This window comes from Uloborus diversus, chromosome 1, assembly GCF_026930045.1.
Source record: "Uloborus diversus isolate 005 chromosome 1, Udiv.v.3.1, whole genome shotgun sequence".
In the NCBI taxonomy this organism is placed as follows: domain Eukaryota; kingdom Metazoa; phylum Arthropoda; class Arachnida; order Araneae; family Uloboridae; genus Uloborus; species Uloborus diversus.
In genome coordinates, this window is record NC_072731.1 from 82,036,553 (window position 1) to 82,063,110 (window position 26,558).

The following is a 26,558-nucleotide window of genomic DNA, read 5'->3' on the forward strand; positions in this document are numbered from 1 at the left end:
TAATGCGGCTTATTTAGACATTACACTATTTTTAATGAGCAGATTTCAAAAATTAACATTATTTGTCTTCTTACTTGCTTCTATTACACTTATGGTCGTTAGCAGAACAGGGAGTCATGCTATACGCTCTTTCACAGCAACTTAGTACAGTCAATAAATCAATCCATTCTCGTATTGAGCAAAAGATAAGCCACAAACGATGCCATGGGAGCAGACCGTTTACGAAAGGAGAGGGGATTAATTGCCTTTATGAGAGTAATAAAAGGGAACGTTTTATAAATAAGAACATTGCTTTTGCATGTGAAAATACTTTCATGAAAATTCACTTCTTGGTTCCACATAATTTATTTCCATTTTGGTAAAACATTGTTTTGGAAAATAAGAAAAGAACAGAAGGGCACCTTTCAAGAGGGCGCACCGGGAAAAGTCCCGGTCAAGTCTACGGCCAGTCCGGGCCTGCCTCTTGTTATAGTAAGTGTGTGTTTTGTACGATACTGAGGTAACTCATATTTAAGAAACTCGACCCCCCAAATAAAATGCTGAAATGCCGCCCCTGCCCCCAATGTCTGCGCGATTATTGCACTTCTTACTATGAAGGTTGGAAAGGTGAAGCATCGCATCCAGAAATTGTCAGCCTAGCTGGCACAAGACAATAACAACTATGCAGGTGGTCAATGGTCATACTGCTAATTCTTTTTCTTCACACACCTAAACGCATGATCTTTGAAACTTCAAGGAGCAACTCTTAAAGGGGCCGACTGGCCTGTAAATGCCAGGGACGGTGCATGCTGTCCCATCCGCCATTGATCCAACCTTTTTTTCACAGCTACATAATAAAAGCTTGTGATCATCACATTTTCTCGAAGAATATTTTCCCTTATTAGAATGGAGAGCAAGGGCGTTTTTAAGGGGGGAGCCAAAGGGGCCCTGTAAAACCTGGCCCCCTCCCAAAATAAATTTAAATCTACTCATTGTGAATAAGGATCTAATATTTTTTAATTTAAATTTCAAAATTTCTTATGACCCCTCCCAAAAGATATTTCTATATACGTGCCTGAGGGCGGTGGGGGGGGGGGCGAGCAGAGGTCTTGCCCTTGTTCGAAAATAACCTAGTTGCGTCCCTAGAACTGTGTTTATATCATAGCACATAAACTGAAAATAAAGTCAAAATCCCAGAGGAAAATTTAATAAGCCTTAGAGGACAAAATTTTTTTAAATTATTTGAACAGCTATTAATTCTTGCAAAGTACATATAGATCTTAACAAAGGATCTAGTAAATATGATTTTTAAAAAAAGCTTATTTTATTCTCTTTGATAGCCTTTTTGTCACTACTATTTCAATTGTTAATTTATATTTACTATTTTAATTTTTTAAAACAACGAAGAGTTTATTTTTTTCTTCATTTGTTGCATTGCTAAAAAGAAATTGGCAGCCTCATTTCTGAAAAAACTGGCATCGGCCCTGCTTGCAGTAAAAGCCAATGCGTTGCCTGTCTTAATTTCAAGAGTCGATCATAAATTTGCCTGAGTTTTCCTGTAGTCTTTTAAAATTCCGTTTTCCAGGTTTCCAGAGTGAATGGCTACCCTGTAACTCTATTGTAACAACAATCACTGGACGAAGCAATAGTATTGAAAAACCTGAATTATTTGTTTTTGTTAGAGGAAAGTATAATTAAATATCATACATTGTGTAAAATGGTTACTTTATACCACAAAAATAGCATCTGATATAATAAGCAGAATAAATTTTTCATTATGAGGATTTCTTGGAGTGAAATTGTATGTAATTTTTAAGACAACTTCGAGGCTCCATATTTCTAAAACTATCAAGAGATCACTTATAAAACATTTGCCACATATTTACTATTATAAGAAGGTTATACAGTTCAATTTTCATAGATTTTCGTTCCGCCCCTTTTCGGATATTGAGTTTTAAACTTAGCATTTTTTATCTAAGATGCCAAGTTTGACTAACTATATAATAAAATGGGCTTTCTTCAGATGTTTCATACTGCTTCTGAGAATAGTTCGATAAGGTATCTATTCAAGGAGGAGAAGTAGAGAATAAGCCTTACTTCCGTCTACTAATATTTTTACGCTAAAAAATGAAAAATTTCACACGAAAAATCATATTTTTAAGCCAATGTTACACAAATTTGTAAATAATTATCAGGAAAATAACTATTATAGAAACTTAAGTCATTTTCTGCTCTATCTAATGATTTTAAAATTATTTTGATACATTCATAAATAAAAAAGTTCTAAGAGTTTTTATAAAGTACTGTGATATCTTTGTGAAAAACTTGCGGTCTTTTTAAACCAATTTCGCAAATTGAATGAGAAAAACACTTAGATCAGAGACTGAACTAATTTACTACTTCTCATACTTTTACAATATCTCTTCCAAGATAATCATTTCACATATTATTGCTTGTTTTATCGGTGAGCACTTGGGCAGCTCCCTATAGTTGCTGTTTGCTATCGCTTGACTCTCTTACCTCTCAGGGAAAATCCCTTTTTTTCCCTCAAAGACCAACGAACTCATAAATAAATAGAAGCTGGCATCTCAATACCCAGATTCTAGAGACCAGAAGCCCGCAGATCATTATAACTCAAATAGCACGAGAAAGCACACTAACAGTTAATTTTTTTTTAAATCAAAAGTAGTTTCCGAAATGAAGAGTCAGGGGGCTAAAAGGAGGAGACATTACAGTACTATTTTCATGAAAAGTCGACTACACAGCTGTTGAAAAGTGGTTGCCAAAAAAAGTTTGGAAGGTTTTAAAATTTTTCAACTAGTTTCAGACTCCCAATATAATAGTTAATTAACAGGCAAAAAATGTAAAAACCAAAAATAGTGAGCAACATGGAATGTATGATTTCCCAGATTGACCATCTCTTTTTTTTTCAAATAATATTTAATTATTTAATTTTTTAACCTGTTGAAATCAAACTTGCAACCTTTGGGATGGAAAACAGATGTCTTACCACTCGGTTAGTGAGAAATAGTTTACAAAATGAACTAAAATTGCTTTATACATTGAAACCTAAATAAAATATTTTTTGGGCATATTTTCTTACCATTAGGTAAGTTTAGTTGCTAAGAATGTTCCTCATCCAGCGAAACATCATAAATGTACATGCACACAGTAACTCTTGCAAAGATTTTCCCTGTAACTTTTAGCACTAGAACCGCGGAAATTTCCGTATACCTAAAACCGCGGGCAGGGGTCAATTTGACCCAAAGCTTAAGATGGGTTCTTTGATGTTTAGAAAGAGGTAAAAAAAAATATTTTTGATGAACAAGAGTAATACTAAGATTATATAATATAATAGTAAGATATAAAATTCTCCCAAATTAACTTTAATCATTTATTTTTTTATTTCAATTTGTAGTGTAAATTGCCTCCCAAAAGTAGTTTTTCTGCTATTACATTGTCCGGAAAAATTAGATACGGTATCTTCATTCGACTTCATCTGGGGGCACATATTCATCATCGCTGAAAACAATTTCTTCATCATTATTGTTTTCGGATTCATTTTCCGATAATTGTTGCATATATTCGAGGGTCTCGCTAACTGTTAATTTATGCCTATTTCTTCCAGCCATTTTCACATCAGATCAATTTTATCTCTGTGTAAACAAGGCGCCAAAAAATCGAACACACTGGTACAATCAAACTATCCAAGGCAATGTGAACAACCAGTTGTGAAGTCATAAAGAACCGGATGTGCGCCAGTTCACCACTTTCCCTTCTAGGCCGAAACAAAAAACATCAGAAAGAAAACATTCCTTGAATGCACTAACCAGACGCATTTTTTCCACAAGGAACGATAATGTTAGGGGAGAGGGGGGGGGGCGTCTGCAAAACTTGTTACTACTACTGCAGACGCCCCCCCCCCCCCACCTGTACTTCTGTTATCAGTAACAATTTACTGACCATGAAGTATTGTTCTGCCTTCATCTGGGAAATAGAGAGAGGACTGAAAAAGCTTTTCCTATTCTAGGAAACGTTGAACTGCAACTTTAGTGCTTGTGATTATAATGGGGTCAAAAAGACCCATTCCGCAGTTTTAGGTATAAGTATTAAAAACAAAAAAGTGGTAAGTATTTATCGTATCATAATTTCACAGATTATTATTGGTATAAAAATAGGAAAAGTCACGATTTTTTTTTCAATTTCGTTCGTAACCTTTTGAGGAAATCGGAAACAAAATTGCTTTTGGGTCAAAATGACCCCATCCGCGGTTCTAGTGTTAAAAATGAACAAAGTGGTTCTAATGAATAAGTTCAATGTGTACCATCCTCTGAGATCAACAAAACTAACAGATCATCAAAAAGAACGACATTGCCCATCTCTACAGTAACTGCAAAGAAAACATTAGCCAGCTAGGAAGATCATGCCCAAATGAGAGGCACATTTGAAAACCATCTTATAACTGCCAAGATCCTTAAACTAACTGGTGGACATTTATTTCATTTAATAAAGTTTAATTTTAACTATTCCTAGTTTCAAATGAGATATGTTATATTTTATCTCATTTTCACCAGTTTGTGAGAAATTAATTTTAATACTTAAAATTCAAATCTATTTTGGCAACCAAAGATTATTTAATTAAACTGAAATTTTGAATGATAAATTAGCTTTGTAAGATGCAACTTTTCCACATATGGGAATTACATATTTTTCATTTTCAGTTTTTCCCGACGTACATTCAGACACAGACACGCACAATTGTAAATTTGAATGATTTTGAAGAAAAGCACTTCAAAGTAGGAGGTAAGAACATAAAAATTAAGCTTATAGCTCAAATATAAATTTCATGAAAGTCCATTAGTTGTATTTATCACAGTTTTTTGTTTCCATAGGAAAAAGTTTAATATCACACTTTCTTCCCAACACCTCAAAGTGCCATGACATTCACTTTTTAAACTTCAGATGTAAAGAAAGTTTTGTGATGGCCACAAGAGCGAGTGACGGCTAGTTGTAACTTGATCTGCACCTTTATTTTGTTGAGTCATTGTATATTCTATCACCAAAACGTTTTGAAAATATACTTTCAATGTCTATTTGTAATTTAAAATTTACAGAACAAACAGACATTTGATTAAAGTGAAAGACCAACATAAATAAAGCACAAATTTTGAAGAAAATACAGTATATAGCTATTTCAAGCTACAATGAAGCCTCTTCATCAGTGCAAAAAGCTCACCAACACAACCGAAAGTCGCGAGAGAACTGATGAAGAGGCTCCATTGTAGGGTTAAAATAGCTATATGCTGTATTTTCTTCAATAATTTGTATTTCATTAAATTGGTCTTTCACTTTTATCATATTGTAGCACAAAGCTTATATGATAATTTTTCATCAAACAGACAATTGTTTATTGAACCAAATTCAGTTTTATTTACAAGCCATTTACATTTACAAAACATCTGATAGCAGTTTTCATCTGATTTTAAATAACAGATTTACAAACATGAAAACATGTGAAACATTTGTACTTGACTGGATTTTCAGCTTATGAAAATATTTACAAAAACTATGGGTGATTTATGATGCATGGTTACATGATATGACTGGTGATCCGTTTTCAATGCAAGTAAAATGAAAAATAATGTTCCATACTTAAGCAGTATTTTTCACTTGGAAAAAACTAAAACAAAAAAAGGAAATGAATTCAGAATGAAAGTGGAAAAATTCTTACAAAGTAAAAGTCATTACATTCAATAAAATAATATATGTAACTTATCCACTAATAGTGAAAACAGTTAAGTCAAAATTGTCAATTTAACACAGTATAAGCATGATGTTTCTGTAATTTTTACTTCCTTTTACGAAGTAAAGGAAGTATTGTATGCACAAAAAAATTTTCACACGTAAATCGGCTTTAATTTTCATTTTGCTTGCCCCAAATGAAAATTGAATTTTTTTTAAACCCAATTACATGTGGATATATGCCTAAGAATGTATAAACACCCAAAATATTCATTATGATGATCCCTGAATTAATTAAAATAATATAATGATCACGAGTTTTCTGGTGATGTCTGTATTTACGTATATATTAGGGCGGGTCGATTTTGACTTTTTTTTTGAAATCGAAAACGCCTGTGCCGGGAAAAGTTGTGTATTGGCATCAAATGCTAGCATAAAAAAATTTTTTTGAGATCAAAATATATTTAGATCCCCCGCCAGCCCCTTAAAGTTTGGCCAAATATCTAAAAATTGACATTTTTTAAATTTTTTTTTAAAAATCTTATGTATAATATTTTTAATTGCCTGTGGTGGGAAATAGTTGTGTATTGACATCTAATGCTCATTAAAAAAAATTTTTTGGTAATTAAAATATATTTATACCTTCTGCCAGGTCCCCGAAGTTTAAATATGTAAAAATTGACTTTTTTTAAAACTTTTTTTTTCATCTCTTACGTATTTTTTTAAATCACCTGTGGTGTAAATAGTAAATAGTAAGACCCTTTGTTTGTGAACAAAATAATTATCCATATCATATTACATATACCACCCCTGCCGGGAATCTGAAATTGTGCGTTTTGCCTTCTACCTTTACGCTATTTCTTACGGCATCTTGATGGAAGCACTACATGTCCCTTTTACATATAATGGTCCTATAGGGAAGCTTCTTGGAATATGTGAGCAGCTTCCAATTGTCAACTTTAAAAAAATCGCTTTTCATTTGTCAACAGTTGATACAGACGGACTTGGCACTGACCAAAAATACTTGTATCAAATATGTCAAGCAATATGTTCAGGAAATTGTTCAACATCACTGTCCACCAAATCACCAGGAAAGCTATCTCATGCTTACAACAGCAAACAGAGTACTTCGTTTGTATGTTGGTACAAAAGAATCATCGCTGGAAATAGGGACTATTGCAGAATACATTATAAAAGTATATGCAAAAGTTTGGTTTTTGATTAAAACTGAGCCTTTATGCTCAGCTGGTGCACAGCATCTTTGGGAAGTTATATCCACTACAAGATATCTTAGCGATGATCTGAAATCAGTAGTTGACCCTGTTATACAAAGAAATGTTTTTTTTTTTGGTCATCCAGAAAACCTGCTGATAGCCACGATTAATGGCACACGATCATCAGTAAGGAAATTAGGCTACAGAACAATCCTGAAAGCCCAAACTCTTACTAATGAAACTGTTCGTGATCTTGTCATTCCACCTCTAAATTTTCAAGCAAAAGACTATACAGAATTAATAAATTGGCAAAATTGTGTCCTTACAGACTCTCCATTCACCAAACATATACCCAATGCAGAACTTGAGAAAGTAGCTGAAACGGGTGACGTTATTGAAAGTGAGTTGTGGAATTTACCATGTCATACACAAGCGGTAGGAAGAGCAGTTAGGTTGGTGACAGATGCATCTTTATACGTTTGTGAAGCAACATGCCATGATGGCTTTATACGTACAACATTGGCTTCCCGAAAATTAATGCCAAAATTTGAGAACAAAGCAATGTATAAGGTGTAAAACTTCTTTATTACAAAAAACTCCAAGGTGAATTCTTAGTCATTTTCCCCTAATACTTCGGGAAAATGAGCAAAGAGCTGCTGTAAAACTGCAATGACGAACTTCTGGTACTTTAATCTTTTATACATATGCTTTAATCCTGAAAAATTCTATAGTATTGTAGAAAAATAAAGTATAAAAAATGCTTAAATTTTTAAAAAAAAAAGCGCTAGATAAAATTTTTGCTTTAAAACGTCAAGATTTTAAAAATTTTGAAAATATTCCAAATTTTACCGGTTGAGCGGAGCTTGAATATTATTATTATTATTATTACTTATGAGTGAAGAATATTACTAGGCAATCATTTTCACTACGGGTGATTAAAAAAAATCAAACATGAGAAATTTAAAAAATAACAAATAAATGTCAATTTTCATATTTGGTGAAATTTCAAGGGACTGGTGAGGGATCTAAATATATTTTGATTACCAAAAACAAATTTATATGAGCATTAGATGCCAATACACAACTTTTCCCACCACAGACGATTAAAAATATTATACAGAAGATTTTTTTTTTAAAAATTTAAAAATGTCAATTTTTACATATTTGGCCAAACTTTAAGGGGCTGGCGGGGGATCAAAATATATTTTGATTTCCAAAAAATTTTTTATGCGAGCAATTGAAGTCAATACACAACTTTTCCCACCACAGGCGTTTTCGATTTCAAAAAAAAAGTCAAAATCGACCCACCCTAGTATTTATGTATGTGTGTATGTACACATGTATCTTGCATAACTCAAAAACGGTATGTCCTAGAAAGTTTAAGTTTCGTACCTAGATTCCTCGTGGGGTCTTGTTGTGCAGCTCCCCTTTTGGTTGCATTCGAATGTTCCAAAGGGGGTCTTTTACACCTTTTTCGAGGGAAATCATTGTTAATTTCAATGGAAACTCAAGTGGTGTTATAATTTGGCAAACATTTGGCAATATATCGCCAAGTTCTTGGTCACCAACTTTGCGACAAATTTGGAGTTTTTTTTTTTTTATCTGGTTTTACTTCGGCCACTATTGGGGATATTTAGAGAGTTAACCATTGAATCCCATTAATATGTTCAATATTGGGAAAATTGATCTGTATAAAACTTTTTTTTTTTGCTTGTGATGTACACACATCAGCTCGGTTTTTTTTTTTTTGTTAAAATGCTTAATGTTAAAACCAATTTCTTCTCAGTCATAACTACTTAATGTTGCAAAAATTCTTTGTTTTCCACAACAAGTCATAGTAGAGACTACTACATTCTTTCTGTTAATACTTTTCACTCAAGGTACCTACTACTATTTGTGGCTTAACTAGTTGGATGGGACCCTGAAGATAGCTCTGGTATTTTGATCCAGGATAGAAGCCGAGCAATCCCTGGTCCGGTACCCCCAGAGGTATCGTTTCACTTGGAGGACTTTGTGACTATGAGCATATTTAAATTCCCCCAGTCACCATCAATGAAGACAGTGGATCTTCCACCCACGGGGATCGAATTCAGGACACTCTGGTCACAAGTCCTAGTAAGTTTCAAACTTGATTTTTATGCAGAAAGTTTACAACAAGGGATGCACCAAATACCATATTTTGCCGAATACCCAATATTTGTTTAATATAATTGAATTAAATTCTAATCGAATACACGGTCGAATACCAGACGTTCAGAAAAAAAATTAAATGAAAAATATATTTTATGCCAATTCCAAATAGAAAACATCTGTTTTGCAGTATGGAAATGCATTTCCATTTAGCATCTTATATTTATATGGATTAAGTATAACAATTAATTTAAAACAAATGGAAAATAAAATTAACCATTTCAAAAGCAAATTAATATTGTACCATGCTTGTGAAGATAGCAAGAAAATTCTTCTCCGCACCACCTAGCAGCATTGATAGTGAACAGCTATTTACAGAAACAGGAAATGTATATGAACCAAAATTGTAATAGGCTGCAACCTGGAAATGCTGAACACCTAATATTCCTGTATCACAATTTATTGCAATTACACTCAGATAAAAATTATTAAAATTTACCAGTTTTTTTTAAAACAATGTTTCACATTTCATATGGTGTAAAACTAATATACAATAATATACAAGAGTTTCCTTTGCATATTACTAAATCACCTTTCTAAATATTTGTAAAAAAAAATTTGTAAGAGCATATTTTGTAAAGAAATTAGCAATTTTATTTTAAAAATCATGTTCTTAATCATACTTTGTAGAAAGTTGTTGATGCTTACCACGTGATTGTTAATAATTGGAGGATACTCAAAATCAGGAGTCAAACTTACTGCTTCGTAGTTTATAATTACCTATTAATTAATAATGCTTAATGAATTGATTGGAGCTCTGTAAGAACCCAAACGTACCCTTTTATTCCACAAAATGTCCTTTCTTTTCATCATTAAGTACTCTTTTTTAGTGAAAAGAGGGTTCTGTCAGAACAACTGACAGTACTTTTTTTTGACTAAAAAAGAGTACTTAATGATGAAAACTGAATAGAACAAATCTTAAACTGAAGAGAACAAAGTCAAAATGCCTTTTTTAAAAAAAGAATGAATATGAGTGAGGGTCAGTGGCACACAAGAGTGTACAGGGGGTGCCTATCCCCCCTCGATTTTTTTTCTGATTGCATATAATCCTATTTATATAGTAGCCATCTCACCACATGACAACAAAGCCAAAAATTCCTTCATTACTTGTATTTCACAATCCTACATGATTATGTAAAGCAGATGTTCTTTTGATGCATCCTAAATGGGTATTTCTCAAAAGGTGGACAAAAACGTTACTTTTGAGCCATTTTTAAAATTTTGGAATTTGAAATCAATTTTGCTTTTTATTGCATAGCATGTATACCTAGAACATCATACACAAACATAACAGATTTTGGACATCATCATAATGAAAGTTTCAGTTTTTGAACTTTTCCAATGAAAATTTTATCTATTTTTAAATTCTGCAATGAAAAATAGAGGATTTATGAAGTACATGAATGACCTTATATTCCACCATGTGTTCACCATGGCTACCAAATGAACATAAAAGTAAAACCCCTTGCTAGAATATCTCCCCTCCAATCCCATTATAAATGGAACCGATACTAGAAAGAGCCACTTGAAAATGAGTATACGTTTCCCTTCTCACTTGCGAGCACATGTTTATATTTTCTTCCACGAAATCCAATAAATCACAGACACTTAACAGACCCTATTCTGACGTCAGACAGAGAAATACTGATGCAGGAGAGTAATCATTTGAACAGAACATGGATAAGTAACTCCATCTAATAGTAAACATTTCGTTCCAAATCCAAAACACAGAATAGCGTTGTTAGGCCGGCTGCGTACTACTTACCATAATGCATGGATGCGTTTTTCGTCTCTGAAGAACCACCTAGCGCTGATGCAAAGACACATTGTTCGTCCCGAATGGGTTAAGCTCAGATTAGGGGAAATTTTATAACACTGGAAGCCTGAAATTTTAGGAACTTAATGTACTTTTGGTTGTCAATACGTTCTAGTATTTTTGTGATTTTGAGTTCATTAGCTTTTGTGCAACATGTATCCAAAGTCTTGACAAAACACAGCAGAGAAACTTTCGCCTAGATTTTAGAACGTCATAAATTCTGAAAAAAAATGATTCAAATGCTCGAACTTTGTAATTATATTGTCAATATGCATGTTTTTAATGGGTTACAGTTGCAGAGCATAAATATTGATTTTCAAACAGATATTGGCATCCAAAGTAGCTATCAAAATAGTTCACATGAAAAATAGCCTGTATTTAATGCCCTGAAGCTCAAGTTCGTCACCTTGCATCTTCTTTTCGTTGGTACCATGAGAAAGAACATATTTTTTCCTATAAAAATTGTTTTTCTTTTCAATGGTATTCTTTCAGATAAGCGTGAAAAAATGAGCCCGAAATACTATTTTTCGTTAGCAAGAAAATCTTGTTTTACAATAAATAAAGAATGGTGAATGCAGTAACAACCGACTTATAGGGATTTTTCCACTCTTATAAAGCAGAAATAGTTTTTTATTAATCATTTAAAAAGATACTTTGCAAATGAAATATGATAAAAAGAAAAAAATTTCTTGTTCTGTCTGGTGTATCAGTCTGCTTCCTGAAGAAAAGACTTTTGATTCTAACATATTTAATTTGCAAAAGAACTTTTCAAATAACTAATAAAAAATTATTTTTGACTTATAAAAGTTGCAAAATCCCTATATGTCGGTTGTCATGGCATTCACCATTTTTTATTTATTGTAGAACGATATTTTCTCGCTAAAGAAAAATAGTATTGCAGGCTCTTTTTTTTTTCACGCTTATCTGAAAAAACACCATCGAAAAGAAAAACTATTTATATTAAAAAAAATTGTTCTTTCTCATAGTACCAACAAAAAGAAGATGCAAGGTGACAAACTTAAGCTACAGGGCATTAAAAACAGGTTATTTTTCATGTGAACTATTTTTATAGCCACTTTGGATGCCCATATCTTTTAGAAAATCAATATTTACACTATACAACTATAACCCATTAAAAACATGTATACTGACAATATAATTACAAAGTTCGAGCATTTGAATCATTTTTGCTCAGAATTTACGACATTCTAAAATCCAGGCAAAAGTTTCTCTGTTGTGTTTTGTCAAGACTTTGCATATGTGCTACACAAAAGTTAATGAACTCAAATTCACAAAAATACTAGAATGTATTAACAATCAAAAGTACTTCAAGCTCCTAAAATTTCAGGCTTCCAGTGTTATAAAATTTCCCTTAATCTGAGCTTAAACATGGCAATTTGTTACGACAGACATAATTTTAAGCTTGTTTTTTTTATCCTTATTCGAAAGAACACCATCAAAGAAAAAACTTATTTTGAAAGGAAAAAATGTGTTCTTTCTAATGGTATAAACGAAAAGAAGATGCGAGGTGATAAACTTGAGCTATAGCACTTTGAAGATAGGCTATTTTTCACTTGAACAGTTTTGATAGCCACTTTGAATCAGAATATCTTTTAGAAAATAAATATTTAAGCTCTGCAACAGTAACCCATCAAAAAAAAAAAAAAAAAAGAAAAAGTATTTATACAATGGAATGATGCAGCACGAGCTTTTGAACTATTTTTGTTCAGATTTTATGACAACCTAAAATCCAGGAAAAAACTTTCCCACCACACTTTTTTACAAGTTCAGGCGCATGCTACACAAAATCTAACAAGCTCAAATTCACAAAAATATTTGAATATACTAACGTTCTAACATACTTTAAGCGCCTAAAATTTCAAGCTTCCAGTGTGATTAAATTTTCTGTAAACTTGGTGTAAACTTGGCAATTCGGCACAAAAAGCTAATCCGCCATCTTGGATCACATTTTTCAGAGATCCTAGATCCTAAGGATTTGGATCTAGGAAGCTGAAAATTTGCATAGGTTAGTTTCAAAGGTACATCTCTAGGCCTCTATAAAATTTCATCCAAATTAGAGATGGTACAGTGGGGACGATTTGAAAAATTAGGTCAGTTGATGTGGAATGACTCAATTGTGTTTTCTGGTAATTTAATTAGTAATTATTGTTAGTAATTTATTTGGCTAATTAATGCAAAATTTATTTATTTAATAATTATTTTTAAATGTTTTTTGTTCCTGACTGTCAATAAATTCAAAAGAATATGTTTGGCGGATAATTGGAGTGGTATGATACAAGAGTGGTCAACTTTCGACTCTGGACCCTCTCCCTGAAAAATTTTTGTGTGCACTCGTCATTATGATTGAATTTTTTTTACAAAAAATGAAATGAAAAAGTCCTTATCAAATAAATACCAAATCAGCATTAAAGAGAGCAGTTAAAAAAAAAAATTATGTTAGAAATTAAAAAAAAAAACAGAAAAAGCTAATAGAAGTAAACGCTCAGGAACATTTTTGTAAAAAATACACACACACTAATAAGATGCACTAAGAATACACATTAAAATGAGTAATATCTTAATATTAACTAATCAGCTTAACAAAATTAGGACAGTATATACAAATAAAATCGTTGCATATAAACATAAAAGTAAGTTACATACTATTAAATTTATACATGAATTTTATCAAAACAAAATAATGTAATGTAAATATCATACCATCAATACTAATGAGCATCACATGAGCAAGGAACTTGTTCAAAAATAATCTTTTAATGCTTCCTTTAATCTTTCTCTAGCTTCATGAACCTTTTTTTCTTGTAATTCTATGTCTTCATCTGTAACATGAAGACCCTGTTTGAAAAGAAAAAACAAAAAGTAAATATAAATATTTAAAGTTTAAAAATATTCATCAATCTTATTAATTTACATTAAATCACATCATTGATACAACAAGACCCTTTATCACACAGAACAATTTTTAAAAAATCATAAAAACAAGATTAGCTTACACCAAAATCTGCACGTCCTCACTAAAAAATTTTAATCAGAAGGACACTCACCTTCTCTTATGCAGCTGAAAAGAAGTTTTCAATCACATAAATATTTGAATTGTTTATTTCAAAAACTAGTCAAGAGACACAATTGCTAGTTTTAAGAAAATATCTAAAGCACCATATTAAATTATTCAATGATGATTGCAACATTGTTTATTGAAAGAAATATACCTAAATATGTACTCCTTTCAGTTTAAAACATTGTAATCCTTATAGAAAAAATTTAATACAAAGGTAAAAAGCGTTTTTCCAAAATTTTAGAGTTGTCACTTGACTGGTTTTTGAAATAAACGTTTCATTTTGTTAAATGATCTTTCAAGCTTATTCAGGAAATCTTTGAAGTCGCTCTAGCATGCAAGTCATATGTTTGCTTTGAACAGGAAAAATTTATCAAAACCCAAGCCACATATTAAAGCTGCATCATAATTTCCTTGAGAAAGTTACAATATTTATCATCTGAACTTGGTCTTACAAATCGATTCTAAGAAACATGCTGGATGTGTGAAAAAATGACAAAACAATGGGTTTGGAACACTTGAAAAAGTGTTATAATGAATAAAAGATCTGAAATATAACTCAAGTAATTGCTTTTAAATGATGAGTATTCAAATACTTTGGATGGGATGGAAGTGATAACAACATTTTGTGGAAAGACAAATTCATTAAATGTTGAAGCAAATAGCATTGAAAGTGCTATTTATTGTTACAATAATTTGCTACATTTAAGTACAGGTTTTTGCTAGAAATTTTTTAAAATTTCTAATGTATTGTTCCAATAAAAAAGTTAGCAAAAAAGAGAAAAGGCACCACCTTCCTCATCTTTTTTTTTTTTTTGACAAGAAGATTGTTTCTTAAAATATAATTCTTAAGTTGCAAATTTTACAATCAGAATTTCATGTATTCAAGAATTTCTTAGTGTATTAGTCCCAGCTTAATTCTAGAATTAAAAATTTGCTAGAAAAAAGCAACTTAGTATATGCAGAGCTTTCCAGTTATCATCAGCACTGAAAAAAACCAAAAAAAAAAACATCCTCGACAAAATATTATTTTGTCCACCAATTTTCAGTAAATTGAAAGTTCTAAATTAAAAATGCAGAATTTAACAAAAATAGATATATTGATTTTTCTCTTTTATCTCTAGAAAGACTGAAAATTGGTCTGAACATAGAAAGATTAATTTTTAGAAATTTCTTTCTAAGTAAGTCCACATGTCCCACACATCTTCTCTAATGAATTAAAAACTGAATGCAAAATAAGTTCAATGATATCATCTCTACATGCCAAAATGTAAAGTAGTTGTTTCTCTTTTGAAGAATGATTCCTATAATTTGGCTGGTGGGCAGTCGGTAGTAGGACTGGGCGATATCAGAATTTTAACACCGCAATATATAGCTCTCTAAATATCAATATTTTTGATATATGGAGATATTCACGGAAGAATTCAAAATATTCTGGGGGGGGGGGGGCTGCAAAGGATATAGTTCAGGGCATATTATATCAAAAACAATAAAACATTTTCAAATATAATAAATACAATTGTTTCTCTAATTCAAAACTTTCCTGGAAGAGGGGGGGAGCATGCATTAAAAATGTAAAAATCATGGTTCTCACGTTTGTAACATATTATTTGAAATAACTTTTTTTGACTCACATGTTTCATATCTTGCTATTTATTCAATCCCAAATGCAGTATTTTGGAAATTCTTTTGTGTTGATTGCTTTTATCTTACTTCTTCTGCATATTATCTATTTGTTTAGCACGGAAAAAAATACACACTACTTCTATTTATTTTCGTTTTCTGCCCCACTTGCAACTGAAGAAAAGTTGTGGTTGTGAGAAATCTATGGTTTCTTTTTTCTTTTAAATTTAAAATAGCTATTTCTCCCAGTTAGAACAGGACTAAAAATTTACAATCAAGTACTAAAATATCAGAGACTGGAAAGTACAAATGAAGAGCATTAAATAATTTTAATTGTTCTAGAGTCCTTGAAAATAATTAGAAAAGTCTTTGAAAATCCTAAGCAAAGTGGGCTCCAATTACTTCTACTGCATATTGTTAATCTGTTTAGCCAGGAAAAAAATACACTATTTCTATTCCTTTTCGTTTTCTGCACTACATATAATTAAAAAAAGGTTGTTGTAAAGAGAAATCTGTAGTTTATTTTTTCTTTCAAACTTAAAATGGCTGAACAATTATGTACAACTGTATAATCTAGTTATCAATTTCTATGTCTATCCAATTAACCTTTATAAGGCTTCAAAATGCAGAATTTTATATCTGTTTTACAAAATTTCTCCGGGGGAGAAACCCCGGCCCTCTAAAATTGGAGATATTCTATTTCCCACTTAAAAGGGAGCCCTGCGTCTCTCTCGATACCAGCTCCCTCTCTTAAGGTCAATTCAAAAAGGACAGTATGAAAACACACATTAATGAAAACAACACACAAAAAAGTAAAGCGTGAACTTATGCATCACAGGAAACAGACAAAAACATGGGAATGGGGTGGGGGGGGGGCAATAAAAATGTTGCTAAAAAAATCCTGCCCCCCCCCCCCCCCCCAGGAACTCAGTCCTAAATCCGCCTATGAGAACTTTTCGTAACAGTTTTTAATGTATGCCAATGTGGAAGAGGTGACAAAACCCAGATGAAGTTTTAGTCAAAATATTAAATCAATATTTTGAATAAACTGATCAATTCAGTTTCTCAAGAAATTGAGACAGGATTTAATGAGATATATTTATTATTGGTCTTAACTTCAATATTATGTAGGTCGGTTATAGAAAGCGAAAAAGAAAATATTACACTTATAAGTAATAGCATAAGGGAAGAGGAATTGTTTTGTGAATTGTGATTATACTTTTTAATGACACAAAATAAATACTAGCCTATTTAAAAAGCTTTCTTGGTTATTTTAAAGAGAGGAATCTAAAGGAAATGTGCTTTTTTGACATAACTTTCTTGCTTCCATTGTTTTTTGACTGTTTCAATCAGGTCAGTCATTTGAAAGATGACTTCCGTGATTAAATTGAAAAACCGATGTAAATAAAGCAAATTTACATGAAAATACAGCATATAGCTATTTCAAGGCTACAAAAATGGAGCCTCTTCATCGGTGTAAAAAACTACGCACACAACCAGAAAGTTGTAGGAGAACTGAACGTCAACTAATTTTGACTTGCGTGTCTCAGGAGGTTAGAGAATTGCCTTCGAAGCGCAATGAGGCAAAGCAAGACCTTCCTCTTTAGCTATACTGGCAATAAATTAAGTCATTGGATATTGATTAACTATAGTTACAAAATTTTCTGTTCTTCCTGACTCCAAAAATAGCAGATTAAAACTTTACTAAAAAATAAACACTAGTACCGAGATATTTTGTGAGATAACTTATAACAAAATAAATTTAAAGCTTCCGTCGAAAAAATTTTAATTGTTCTTTACAAACCTAATTATTCTTAACATTAAAACCATTTAATTATCAGTTCTTGTGAAAAACAATATGTATTTTATACCGTTCTGAGGAAATTCATGTTCAAGAAATTCGACCCCCCAAACGAAATGCTGAAATGCCACCCCTGCCCCACCCCCTAGGAAGGCAAAAAACTCCCTATGAAAATTCCTAAGTATCAAAGAACCGCTGTGCCAAATTTGGCAAAGGTCCGACGAAAACTGGATTCGTAGAAGGAAACCCCCGGTGGGAGGGAGGGGGTCCGATTGCGAACGAAAGCTGCTCTATATGAATTCTTAAGTTTCAAAGGACTTCAATGCCAAATTTTGCAAAAATTCCACGTAAACTGGATTTGCATAAGGAAAACCTTCGTGGGGTATTTTTACGCGGTACTTACGCGGTTTATGAACGTACTTACATAAAACCCTATTTTTGCGCATGCATCAAAATATTCTTCAATTCCCCAGGTCTGGCGACAAGAGAAATTAGGAAGTTTTAGTTTCCAGTTCGCGGCTGCAGTGATAGTGAGATTTATCATCGTTCAAATGGTGCCGTGTGTTATGAAAGGAATATTTTTTCTCTTAATTTTGGAATTAAAGTTATATTCTTTCAGAACTGAAAAAGATTAGTTGCACTCCATCTAGTGAGATAAATGTGCTACAAAAGTAATCTCATTAGGATTTTTTTCATTTTCCATTTTTCTTTAAATAAAAATATTTCTGTTGAGTATTTTGTTAAACCTTTTATTCAGCACAATATTAATGGTTTATGTTTAATTTGAACTATGAATTGTGTTGATACCTCAATTGTTTAATTTTAATTTGTTGCATTAAGATGCTTTCTTAACCAATACACATTCGTTTTTAGGGGCCCACGAGAGGTCATGTCAGCTTTGCTAGAAACTAGGGGCGTGGTCCTTGGAAAGGCCTTGCTCTGAATCGCAGTAGTATAAGTTTTTAAAACTTTATAGGGGGAGGGGATCCGGAGATCAAATTGACAAAGGGGACCACATTTACCTTCAGCAGCCTTGTAAATTTTTCCCTTTTACTATAATTCAAAATTAAATATTAAATAACTGTTTGAAGAATGCAGATAATATCTTGAAATTTCAAACACTCACTCATCACACAGAGCTATGAAAGATTATGTATTTTTAAGTCAATATTTTAATTTCTCCGTAATTAAGTTCCGTATTTTCTTTTCAAACGATATATTGGACTGATAGAAATCTAATTATCCTTATCGCGGTAAGAGATATATATCGATCTATGACAGTACATTGGTATATCACCCAGGCCTAGTCGGAAGTATTTCGTTTTTTGAGTTCCATCCGACTGCAAATATAGGAAGGTGAAGGTGAAACTAGAGTGAATAGGACCTTTCATATTACAGTGAGTAAGAGAAAGGAAAAAAAAGTTTTTTTTTTTTTTTTTTTGCAAAATACCTCACAAAATAGCTTATCAATTTGTAAAATTCCTTATAACAAAATAAAAACAAAATTAGTAAGTTGGAAATATTTCACTATACTTAGAATCCAGCTACTAAGTTGGAGCAAAATAAGAAAACTTCATTTCGTTACTTATAAACGAAAGTGCGTTATTTATAAATGAAATCCTTATGCATAAGTAAGAGTTCAATAAAATCATGAAAATTTGATGATTAAAACAAAATAAAAGTTTTTTTTTACCAATACTAAAGGTTGTGCAGGATTGATAAAAGCTCCAGGACTTTTATCCAGCAAAGCTCTTGGTTTATTCTGTCCAGTAATAGGATGGCCATTTAAGTGCAAAGCAGTTGTAATACTTCTTAATATAGTTTCATCACCTAATTGCAACCCAACAGCTGAAATGAAAAAGCAAAGAGAAATAATTAAAGTTCTAAAAGAGAAGTGGGGAAATTTCAAGGACATAAGTAAACTTCATGCACTTTGTAAATTCTTACACATCAACATATATTTAAAATATGATTGCGTGGCAGATAACGTGGCTTAATTTTTTTGTCTCCATAGGCAACAATCAGTTTGTTTTTATATCAAAACAGGACATCTTTTGTTTGAAAAAATTGCTAGGCAAGTTTAATGATTGCTATTAGTTTCATACAAATATTTATTTTTTAGCAAAAAAACAGCTTATGTCGTCAGGGGCAGATACTGAATACCATTTTAGAGGGGGGCGGGGGTCATGCTAAAGTGTGATCTTGCCCCTCACAACAGAAGAACCTATGGCTGTGGGTTCAAAATTTTCCAAAACTGCTTGGGTTTCAATAAAAGCACATAATCCATCAGGAATAATGCGCCTATAGCGTTAAACCTGTATTGGCATAAACGTTACAAATTAATTTTATAAGCAATGACAAAAAGTAGCATTTTAAATATTTACTTTAAAAAATAATTGATTCATTGAAAAGTTCATGGAAATTGTTTCATTTTGTTCTTCAAGTGTTAGCATAAAATGTGGATGGATAATGTTTTGAACAATTTAGGATGGGGGGGGGGGGTCATGACCCCATGAACCACTCCTTGTATCTGCCCTGTATGATATATGCTGCCCTGTATGTTGTACTATTTGTGTTATTACTTACAATATATGGAGGAGAGTAGTTTATTGAAAAAATTTTTGGAAAAAAGAATTCAAAGTATACCAGATAAAAATAAGAGTTTAAAGGAGCCAAAGGCCATTACAGTGGATACTTGGATAGTCGAAAAATCAATTCAATTGGCAAATTTTAGAAATAATTCGCCTTTTATGACCTCTTCATGATTACTTAATTTTGTTGCTAATTTTGTGACACAAATAAAATAAATATATATAAGGAACACATTAATAAAGTTTTAATAGTTTGTTCCACATGAGCGGACAAAATAATCAACTTTCAGTTACAGTAGGCGCCGCTTAATGTGATCACTTTGGGACAAATACAGTTTGATAACAATAACAGAATAAAGCCCAGGACACAAAAAATGTTTTGTTTTTTTTCAATATAAAGAAGTATTGATTTATACAACCACAAATTAAAATTACAATGACTCAACTGAATGCAGTTTTAAATTATTAATTACTTAATTAGCAGAGTGGAATAGATCTTTTTTCCATCGATTAATAAACCATCCATCCGATGCTACAGTCTTTTTGGTCCATTTTAAAAGCAAGATCTTCTACTTTTTGTCGCATTAACAGACCTTTTACTCGCGCATCCTTTTCCCTGACATTCGCAAACCACAGTTTCAAAGCAGATTTAACTTCACCATCTTTTCCAGCATGGTTTCACTTGTTGCTTAAATTTTCATTTATCTTCACTTTGTTTTTAATCTCGTCACCATCTTCAGTAACTTACAAAGCAATGGCTGATAAATGTTTAATTGTTCTGCAGCACTTCTTTGATTCACAACTAAATTTTCAAAGCCTTTTAAACTGTCAATTTTTTCCTTGACCGAAAAATCATTGTGCTTTTTCTTACTCTCTAAAATCTTTGACTGTTTAGTGTGAAGTTTTTAGTGTAATTAAGCAGAGAGAAAACTTCTTCTGCTTTACTGATAAAAAATAAACTTGTTTTTCTGGAAGCTACTTGTCAGGATTTGCCTTTGTATTTCTGTTGATTGAGGAGCAAAAAAGGTGAAAACATTTAAAGTTCATGAAAAAGTGATAACAATAAACAAAGCCACTGATTACAATATACGATTTTTTAAATACACATTAATATTCAAGTGTTCCGGAACTTTGTGATTCTGATATATAACATTAAGCTAATGATAACATTAACCGTGATCACATTAAGCAGCCCCTACTGTAAATCTCAAATGAAAATTCAATCTTCGATAAAGAGTTTTGCCTAGGTAAGATATTTGGAACTAATGTTATATACCCCACCCTTGGCGACTTTTTCCTGTTGGCGCCAAGAAAGCGTCACCAAGAAAACAATGTACGACGACATGTGTTATACATCGTTCTTAGTGATGCTTTTTTAGCGCCAACAGAAAAAATTCAGATAAAAAAACATGATGAAAGCACTTCAGAACACAATATATATATAAAAACATAAAACCACAGCAAAAAACATTGTGAATATTTGCTTCGAAAATACCAGAAACTAGAAAGTTTTTGTACACAAAGAAAAATTACTAGAAGGTATTTAAAATGCTTAAATTAACAAATTACTATCACAGCTCGCCAAAGAAATATGTTCCAATAGAAATAAAAGCTATTTTCCAACATGCATTTCATCGAACAAAAACTTTTCTCATACTCTACTAAAAAAGACCAAAGCGATTTGATATGGGATGCTTAAAGCGGAAAACATCCCCAAAACATAACTATTTCAGCCAAAAATATGCTTAACTATTCAAATTTCGATGTATGAAAAGTAAAAATGTCTCGACAGAACATCCCAAACATAAACAATACAAAAATACCATACATTAATTTGCTATCCAGAAACGCTTTTAAAATACCTACCAAAAATATCTACTATATTTTACGTAAAATACACCTTCATATTTTTATAAAATGCTAGAGTCAACTTATTTTCAGAAATTCAGTACCTAAAGGAGGCATGACAGAATATGCCTAAATAGTTCTTGGCATCAATAAAAATTAACTTTTACAATAAAATAACCGTACTATTTTTGTAAAATAAATTTACATGCAGTAAATATAAAATTAAAAACTACAAGAAACCCTCAATATTTTGTAAAACATAAAGAATTTTGGAAGTGAGAGTTTTTTTTTTTTTTTGAATTCTAAAAGGGCAAAAAAACTAACATTTTTATTGTATAAATTCTCACACTCAGTCTGAAACACAACATATGAAATAATGGCTCCTTACCACACACACACTCCCATGTTGGATTTTACTTTTAATTAACCGTCAAGTTTGAAGGAACTGGAATTATCTAATATTTATTCATCAAAAAAAACTCCTGAATTTAAACCAATACAAAATAAGCTTTCCTCATGGGTGCAAGTTTGGTGATGCTTTCAAGACGGAAAATATTTTCAACACCCCCCCCCCCCCCCGTGCCTGCATGCAGACTTAAGGGAAAAATTTATGTGTGTTAATGTTGTAGATTTTGACAATGCCAATTTTGGAATCTGTGTTTGATTTAAATTTTAAGCCCTTAAATTGTAATATTTAAGCATTTTGACATCATAATTCCAAAAAATCTAAAATCTGACAAGAAGTGGAGGGGGGGGGGGGGTCTGGGGGACTCTCCCCAGAAAGTTTTTCAAATTGAAGTCCAAAAAACGCTATGGTAGGCCATTTTGGTAAAGTTCAAGGAAAGGAGGGGCTCAGGGACTCTTACATCAATTATTTCAAACTGATCTAAAATAACAATATTGGACAGCCTTCAAAAATATTAGAGAAGGGGGGAGGGTGCTCTGGGCTCTCCCAGAAATCGAAGTTTTAAAAATGAAATTGTACTCCATCTTTCATAACTTTAATACGCTTTTTGAGTGCACTATGGAAGGGATGGAGTTCAGGAACCCTCCTTCGGCAATATTTCGAAATTGAAGTTTCAAAAACGCAATTTTAGACGATGTTGGATAATGTTAGGGGTAAAAGCTTTCGCAGCGCTGCACCATTAGTTTTTGCCGATCGTATACTTTTTTATTGTAGCAATAAAATCGCTTAGGACATAAGGATTTCACTTTTGCAACATAAATCAGTTCTGATCGGAATATCTACATAAGGTAGCGCCAACAAAACAGAAATGAAAGAAAGGTGGGGGAAGGGTACGACCAACTAATGATAATGAATTGGCACCATTCCCCCACATAGTGGCGTAGCTACACTTTCTGCCGCCCGGGACAGTTCCTCAATTTGCCGCCCTTTTGATGGGAAATAGTTAATACATTAAAGAGCCAGAAGTATTTTAATAAGAATTTAATAAAGAAGAAAATACACCTGTCTTTTTCCCTTCGTATTTTTTCTGCAGAAGAAAAAAAAGGAATTCAGATCCCCACTGAAATCTTCCAAAACTTAAGTCAAAATTTGGAATTTTGAGTGACGCTTGTAGAAAAGAAGCTTGGAGCTCTCTGCAGTTTTTTTTTTTTTTCAAAATTAAAATAAGTTTTATGCTTTTTTTTTTTTTTTGGTAACATTAGGGGGTCGGGACTTCTCAAGCAAATTTTTCGAAATTAAAGTATTAAAAAAGCAGTTTTAGGCTCTTTTTGGATATGTGAAAATACTGGGGAAGGTTCGAGGGCGCTGTACGGAAAGCTTTTCAACTAAACTGAAAAATACGAACTGTATGCAGTATGTAGTGGTGTAAGGGCCTCCCCTAACTCCAACAAAGCCTGGGTTTTCCTCCTGAAATGTTTTGAAACTTGAAATCAATTCTAGTCTATCTTTGATGGCGTTAAAAAGAATAGGGAATGTTCGGAAGCTCTCTGGAATTTTCCGATGCCAAAGTTTCAAAAACGCAATTGTAGGCTATCTTTGACGGCAGTTCCCAAATGTTTCCAAAAATGTTGTGAAGTAAAATGGTTTTCCCGTCTCCCCTTGAAACTTTTTGAAAAGGAAGTGACAAAACACGCTTTTAGCCGTTGTTTGGCGAACAAAGTTGTGAGAGAAAGTTCGGAGGGAGGTTTTCCACTCAAAATCTTTTTTCAAAACTTACTCATTTTAAACTCTATATCACCGAAACAAAAAAAAAAGCTTTTTGGTCTTCCCTCAGAAATTTCTAAAAATGAAATTTGGAGTCAACTGTGTGATGACAATAGATGATTACGTGCACATTTGGAGTCCCTACCTTAGAATTTTTCTGAAATGTAACTTTCAACTACTTTATGCTATTTTTGGAGACATTGGATGAGATGGGTATTTTGAAGTTCGAAGTTGATGTCCTAAATAAACATATTAGACTATAGTTAATCACGTTACAGGAAGCGTCAGAGTTTGACCGCCCTCAGAAATTTGTTGGTATTTAAGTTTTAAAAACTCAATATTAGGCTAAAAGATGCGACGGGACGTCAAGCGAAGGGGTGATGTGGACGTTATCCTTTCGAAATGTTTCGAGACTCAAGGCCTCTGCGCTTTTCGGCTGTTCGATGACGTTAAGGGATAGGAAAGTTGTTTGCTCTTCTCGAAAAATGTGACATTTTTTGAGGGTTTAAGAAAGCAATTTTAAGCTGTTTTTGGTGGGTCAAAACTCACTGGCCTTAAAACATTTTAAAGCTTTCTTTGGCAACGTTAGACAGCGAAAACACGGGAGGATTGAAAATGGAGCCCCCCAAAACGCTGACATAGGTTATGTTTGGCCAAGGTAAGGGAGAAAAGGATGGTGACTGGCTCTAATCTGGAAATTTTTCAAAATTAAAGTCCTGAAAATACATTTTAAGCTTTGTGACAGCAGGAAGGAGCTTAAAGATCGGGGAAAGTTTCCTAATTTAAAGTTTTAGAAACTCTAATTCAGGGTCAATTTGATTTCTCAGAGGGAGTTATAAACTCCCTTTTGGATTCGTGCTTGAGCGAATCACTTAATATTGAAGAACTTAGAAGTTCCCAACCAGGGTACGAGCACGACTCATCCCTTCCCCTTCCCTAGATCCTTTAATGCTATATTACCAAATTTGGATGATTTTATTTTTCAATGATACAGGACGATAAGTTTAAGAGGCCCTTTACATTCGATTCACCACACTGTGGTTCATGAGAAGAAAATGTAGTGCATCAGAAATCATTACTTTTGATGTAAGTGTGAAAGGCTTTGCCTAGAGAAAATTTTACTGATTAAAAACCTTTCTTTAAAATGAGTGACTAAATGAGTTTCTCATTGAAACTCATTTGTTTTGCTGGATTTGCTGTTCAAGGATTTTGCCGATATAAAACAGAAACACAAGCAATTATTATTCGAGTTGTGAATAAGCGTTTTGTAAAATGAGCATAAAATTCATTCTGTCTTAGGGAAAATTTTGTAATCAATGACCAATCAAAGCAATTGTTGAAATAGATAATACTATCTTGAAAATGAGCAAGAAATCGCCCACCATTTGAGACCTCTCTCCTTTTACTCTTGTTGTCACTTTCCTCTAGAAAAAAAAGTGATTTTTTTTTTTTAAATAAGGTGGTTTCTAAGAAACTTTCTTAAAATCAAGTGGTAATTTCATCATGTAAAGAAACGTTATGAAATGTATTGTTTCTTTTGCAATAGTGAACTTAACAGTAAAAAGGAAAAAACATGGTTCCTTGACTTTAGACTACCACCTCCCTCAGTCTGTAGTTTCAGACGAAGGAAGAGAAAAAAACAAATAGTCCACAAGAAAAACACATGTTTTGTATTAGAGTAATTTAATTATCATAGTCGTACCAAAACTTTACAATTCAAAGACTTTTTTTTTGCCTCCAAAATAGATCAAAAGCATGATTTCCTTATTGGAAAAACGTGTTAAATTTTTTTACATCAAAAATGTGAAATTGCCGCCCCCCAAAAAGTGCCGCTGGGGCGGATCGCCCCCTCCGCCCCTCCCTAGCTACGCCACTGCCCCAACACAGTCTTCATTTGAAAAAGAATTCTTTTATAAGATAGCAGGTGGTGAAATTAGCAATAAAAAATCGCGTCAGTGAAGTAGATATATTTTTACTTTCTTCTATATCTAATACATAGAAGAAAGTATTGGATTCGTGCAAATTTTCAAATTTCGAATTTTGACGGATTCGAACGTTTTGAGGTGTGCTGAGTCCATTTCGACTATTTTTGGAAAATGTCTGTCTGTCTGTGTGTGTGTATGTATGTGTGTGTGTATGTGTGTGTGTGTGTCACGTCTGTGTGTGACCAGTTTTTTGTGGCCGCTCTACAGCAAAAACTACCGCATGAAATCGAACGAAATTTGGTACACATATGTGCCCCTATGTGAACTTGTGCCCATTGGTTTTTGGCGCGAATTCCTCCAAGGGGGGTGGAGCAATGGGACGTTTTTTGAGTTACGCGTGATTGCTATTCCTCGGGAAGTAACTGGCGGAATCAAACAAAATTTGGTCCATATGTTGCCAGTAACAGGAACAGGTGCTGATTCAATTTTGGTGTCAATAACTCAAACGGGGGTTGAGCTATAGAACATTTTTTGTCGTCAATTGTGACTGCTGTATCTCAAGAAATAATGATCGGAATGAAAG

The 26,558-nt window shown here is 32.7% G+C and overlaps 1 protein-coding gene across 2 annotated transcripts in view; it reads right to left on the bottom strand.

Moving 5' to 3' along the window:
* Positions 1-5,400: 5,400 nt before the first annotated feature.
* LOC129234675 (methyl-CpG-binding domain protein 2-like) overlaps positions 5,401-26,558 on the bottom strand; it is a 29,505-nt gene continuing 8,347 nt past the window's right edge. Inside the window, exons 4-6 of one of the 2 annotated variants that reach the window (XM_054868718.1) lie at positions 19,135-19,289; positions 13,663-13,797; positions 5,401-5,658 (exon numbers count right to left, since the gene is read on the bottom strand). In XM_054868718.1, coding sequence (XP_054724693.1) covers positions 13,702-13,797; positions 19,135-19,289 — 251 coding nt within the window. In that variant the 3' untranslated portion in view covers positions 5,401-5,658; positions 13,663-13,701. Of the gene's footprint in view, positions 5,659-9,437; positions 9,513-13,662; positions 13,798-19,134; positions 19,290-26,558 lie in introns of those variants that run through there. The other variant, XM_054868717.1, reaches the window with a different exon arrangement.